The sequence below is a fragment of the Pipistrellus hanaki genome (genome assembly GCF_964339955.1).
Source record: "Pipistrellus hanaki genome assembly, chromosome: 9".
In the NCBI taxonomy this organism is placed as follows: Eukaryota; Metazoa; Chordata; class Mammalia; order Chiroptera; family Vespertilionidae; genus Pipistrellus; species Pipistrellus hanaki.
Genome location: NC_140511.1, coordinates 45,246,301 through 45,251,705, shown reverse-complemented (window position 1 = coordinate 45,251,705; position 5,405 = coordinate 45,246,301). Strand labels below are relative to the sequence as shown.

General features: G+C 36.6%; 1 protein-coding gene across 1 annotated transcript; it reads right to left on the bottom strand.

The window, feature by feature from the left end:
• Positions 1-456: 456 nt before the first annotated feature.
• On the bottom strand, positions 457-1,395 carry LOC311627770 (olfactory receptor 51B6; the record flags this gene model as incomplete). Its single annotated transcript, XM_084894330.1, has 1 exon — positions 457-1,395. One exon carries the CDS (start codon positions 1,393-1,395, stop codon positions 457-459), a length of 939 nt encoding a protein of 312 aa, XP_084750456.1.
• Between the last annotated feature and the right edge of the window lie 4,010 nt (positions 1,396-5,405).

Below are 5,405 nucleotides of genomic sequence, written 5' to 3'. Positions count from 1 at the left end.
CAAGGTTCATTGCTTTATTTAGTGCATTTCTGTAGATAGCAACCTGCTCTATGTAAGTGAAAAAACTAGATGAATATTTGAGGTGAAGAATGTAATTACTAGGCATATCAGAGTCAATACATGGAGAACATATGGGATAACAATAGAATTTGACTCAAATTATGGTGATTGGCATCATAGATCCAAAAAAAAAAAAATAGACTCTCCAAACAAGTATGAGTTACCTGGGGAAACAATAAATTCGTTGGAAACTTGACATATATGCTTAGCACTGTACATATGTTATATTGTCTACAACTCAGCAATAAATAGGCAGGGCAATATTATGTTCTAATAATACTAGAAACTAGCAGATGTTAGTTTCCATTAACATGCCCTTCCCTAGTTGCTCCTATGAACAAGCTGTTAGCTTTTCCATGTTTCCTGTTACAGTCCTCAAAGAACAATGAGCTAAAGTTATGCTCTAGTGTGAGGCAGAGAGAATAAGCGAATTACTCCCCTCTGGATCTGCTTTGTCTTAATGCTATAGATGACAGGGTTCATAAAAGGGGGGAAAAGAAAGTAAATGTAGCTCATTGTGATGTGGACCACGTGAGGAGCATGTTTTCCAAACCTGTGGATAAATGTCAGACCAACTACAGTGACATAGAAGACCAGGATACAGCAGATGTGGGAGACACATGTGTTGAGGGCCTTGGCCCTTTCATCTCCAGAAGCAATGCCCGTGACAGTCTTGAGAATAAAAATGTAAGAAAAACAGATGATGAAAAAGTCCAACAAGACCATTGCAAATACAACCACGACCGGATAGAGACGATTGAAGGTGATGTCAGCACAGGCTAACTTGATGACATCTTGGTGCAGACAGAAAGCGTGGGAAAGCACATGGGACCGGCAATAGGGAAACCAGTGAAGGCGAATAATTATTGGCATAATTGACAGACTGGCCCTTGTCAATACCCCCATCCCAATCTTCATTACTCTAGTGTTTGTAAGGATGGAAGTATATCTCAAGGGGTTGCGGATGGCAATGAAACGGTCATAGGCCATGGCAAGCAAAACACCAGACTCCACAATAGAAAGTGTATGGATAAGGTAGGCCTGAGTGAAGCAGGCCCCATGGCCAATCTTTCTGTGGTTCAACCACAGGACTCCCAGAACTGTGGGCATTGTGGTAAATGTCACTCCGAGGTCTGTAGCTGCCAGCATAGCTAAGAAATAGTACATGGGCTCATGAAGATTATGATCATCCCTGATGAGAAAGAGAAGGGTGCCATTACCAAGAAGTATGGAGATGTAAACCATCAATAATGGGATGGAGATCCAGTGATGTGCCTTCTCCATGCCTGGGAAGCCAGTAAGCAGAAATGAGGAAGTAGTGGTATTGAGCCACATTGCAGGCCTTGAAAGACGAAAATATTTCCTTTAGAATCTAGATAATGCAATAGAAGCTCCAGTTCTTTAGAAGTTTGCCCCTTGAATGTGCCACCTGTTTATAACATGATTATTAGTCTTGACTTCCAGGGATAGCAAGGATGGCAATTTAGTCATCTTTTAGAGATTTTTAGGCATTGGAAAATAGAATGCATAAAAAACTATTCTACATATTATTAAGGATTACCTATATGTAAGCTTATTGAACAATATGTCAGAAATATGGCAATGTATGCAGAACATACCTGGTTGATATTCTTACAAATTTCATAACCTAGAAAATAAAGACAGAATGAAAGAAGGAATCACTATATTTGAAAGTGCCATAATCATGTTGCAACTTACAGGGTGCTTTTTATGGTGCCCCTCATCTTGACTGGTGCTATCAGGGAGGATCTGAAAGTTTTCCAGAATGCATGAAACCTAAGAGATCAGTAGAAAATTGGTCCTGAGCAGTGTTGAAAGCGCAAGTACCTGCATCCTGGAGCAAAACTAGTAAACAATAAACAAGCAAGTAAATGAAATAGACTTGCTGATTTGAGGTAATGGCTAACACTAAATATATCTGGAGGCAAAATTCAGTTGATGAAGTTCTAGAGACTTTGGGAGACTGTAAAGATAATGCAATTTAATTATATGTGTTTATTTTCAAAATACATGGACCTCAAAATCCATGTTGCCTAGCAGCAAAATACTTCAGTTGTTATTGTACTATTTCAAAGAACTAAAAATTTTATAACATAGATACAAAAATAACTAATACAAGGTGGATTTTATAAGCATTTGAGAGCACTATTTATTAATAGTACAAGACAAATTACTGGTGGCATATTATCTATTTGCAAATACAAAGAAATTAATTTTTTAAGCAGGTTTGAGGAAAATATTTTTTTTTTAAATTAAGGAGTATGGTAAGATTTAACAAAAGTGAGAAGGCTCTGTGACATTCAAATTTTAAGGTATCCTCTGGGTCAGACAGCCAATCTCTGAGAGTTACAAGAACATGAATAGGTGCCTCGGGCATTAGCTAAGAAAAACTGAGTCAACTTCTATTATGGTTGCTGTGGGTCAAAAAAATAAAACACATCTTGGTGTAAATTGAATGCATGACTCCCAGACTCCTGGAAAAATGTCTGCAAGATTAATGGGTTTTTACTTCAGAATAATCTGGCTGAAGTTCTAGTACTGCTATCGTGTAACAATAATGATATTCAGAAACCAAACATAACCTTTATCTTTAAATGGTACTAGCAATTTCTGCCCAGTTATGCTCTTGACACAGGGTGTGAGGATAGAATAGAATTGCAAATGGGGAAGTGCTTTGGGAAGAATGTTATTCTTCACTTTTGTCACTTGGTTGTTATTACTTAGAAGAGCCTCCCCACTCCCTATGTAGCAGGTATGTAGCAGAATTAGTCATTGGTTCTGAGATGTGTCAAATTTATTAAGAAGCCTGGGGAACAGATATAAGATAATGGAGTTTTGAGGAGGCTAGATTTAACTGTAAATAAAAGTATTAAACTAGAAACCATCTGAACACTAGATAAAAGATGATATATTTGAGCAGAAATGGAAAGGAAGAGAAGGAGAATGGTGAGTGTAGGAACTTCTGATGGTAGCTTCTGATGTCATCAAGAGTGGAGCACTGGCCCTGAACAGATTGAGGGGAAAACAACTCTCTGTTAAAAGGGGTAAAAAGAGGATAAAGACTAAGAAAATACTCAGCTTATTCAGGATTAAAGAAGCAAGACAGAGGGGCACCAGCAAGACAGATAAAATTAAGAAGCAAACGCACCCAACCCAAGGCATGGCTAGTGGTTGAGCCTCAACCTATTACCCAGGAGGTTAAGGTTCAAGTCTTGGTCAGGGCACATGTCCAGTTACAGGCTCAATCCCCAGTGTGAGGCGCGCGGAATCAATCCGCGATTCTCTCTCATCATTTCTATCTCTACCACTCCTTTCCTCTCTGAAATCAATAAAGAAATATATTTTTAAAAGCAAATGCAAGAAACAAATGATTATTCACTTCAATTATATGTCAGGACACTAGAACATTACCCGTGCCTCTATCTTTGTAGAAATGTTACAATAGCCTATTTCCTCCATTCCATAGAATCATACTACTTACTCATCCAAGGTCTTAGATTCATTAATCAAATGGCAGTGTACTTTTTATGCACTCTCACTTAGAAAAACTTAAGGAATGGGTGAAATCTTTGTAGTGTGAAGGACAGCCAAACTTGATTTTTCTCTTTTCTGTTTTCATATTGAAAAACAACTTTTTAAAAAGATAAAAGTGATTTAATCATCATTATTATGTTACAATAATAGAATTGCTGTATCTTGGCATTCTTGATATTTATTATTAAAAAATCAATCTAGCTTCGTGTTATTTATTTTCATATATCTTTTAGAAGTTGCTAGCTTAGCATCTTGGAAGATATGCATATATTTTTACTTCCTCAATTATTCATGAATTAAGAGATTTTTTTCTACCATTGCTCTTGTCTTTTGTATGTGTTCCTTTTTTTAAAGATCTTATAAATCTCACCAATTATATTCAGCCATTGTCCAAATAGAGAGATCAGTTATTACCCTGGAAAAGCTACTAGTCTTTTCTCATTAAGTATTTTATAACTGGGAGTTTATGTCTCTGATGGTTAACTAAATTATCAAGGTGATCATATTTGTATGGCATATTAATGTCAAACCACTTTGTTTTTACTTTTGAAATTAATATGATATTGTATTCCAATTATACTTTAATAAAAATTTTAAATAAAAATAAAGAAAACTATAAATTAATCTCCTTTATGAACTTCAATGCAAAATTGATCAACATTAATACAACAAAATGAATTGAAAAACACCCACATGACCATCTCAATGGATGCAGAAAGAACTTTGACAAAATTCAAAGCCTTTCATTAAAACACTCAAAAAATAAGAATAAAGGAAACTACTCACAATAATAAAATCAAATATGAACACTATGCTTAATGGTGCAAAACTGAACATTTGTATTGGATTTACTGGGAATTGTCTTTGTGGTACATAAGGTTATTTGTGAGTTTTGGGGTGATTGAAAATCCTGGGCTTTTCCTTTTCCCTGAAACCATTCATCATTCCCAGCCTCTTTCTTAGGGTGGACTTGGTTTTTCATTGATGAGAAGCTAATCAAACACAAACATAAACTGTGGGCCGATGCAGATATAGCTTCTTAGACTTTCCTTTCACATGTTCCCTCCCTTCCTCTTGGGCTCTTTCCTTCACTGTTTCTGACACTTCCTTTCCTATCTCAAATACTTAATTCTTCTCTCCCTGGTCTGTTCCTTTGTTTGTTTTACCTAACTTTTATCCCTTTCATTCTTTTTTGTATAGTTCAAATTTATAATCCATTCTTGTGTTTATTCTATCTGCAGGGCTTTTCATGGCTTCATTCTCAATATTTAACTCTTCACACAATGCCTAGCTCAATATTTCTGTTCATTTTTATTCACTAAATGGTTGTTTCACCTACACAAACAGATTGGTTTTTGAGCATCTTAAGGACCTGATTTTGAGCAGTTTGAAGGAGTATAATTGAATGCCCATTGTGCTCTGTGTGTTTTTCCAAGTGCTAAAGATACACAACTATGCAAATCCCCATTCCTGAGCTAAAGGTTCATGCAGCTCAAGCTCCATCCAAAGTTCATTTTGACTTGGCTTATTAGTCTTGGATGATGGTCAGATAGTGACTTCTCTCCAGAAAGTGTCTGAACCTCTGGTAATTACAGAGCTGCTGCCTCTTCTCACAATTTTAGAAGAGACTCTATCCTTAGTGCTCATATGAACTTCTAGGGGAAATCACAGGGTTAGAATGGGGCCAGACAGGTTGAAAGTTCAGACACAAAGAGACCAAGAAATAGAAACATTGCACCACTGAGTCTACACCCATCATCTGGTTTACTCCCACAACTCTTCCTTGCCTC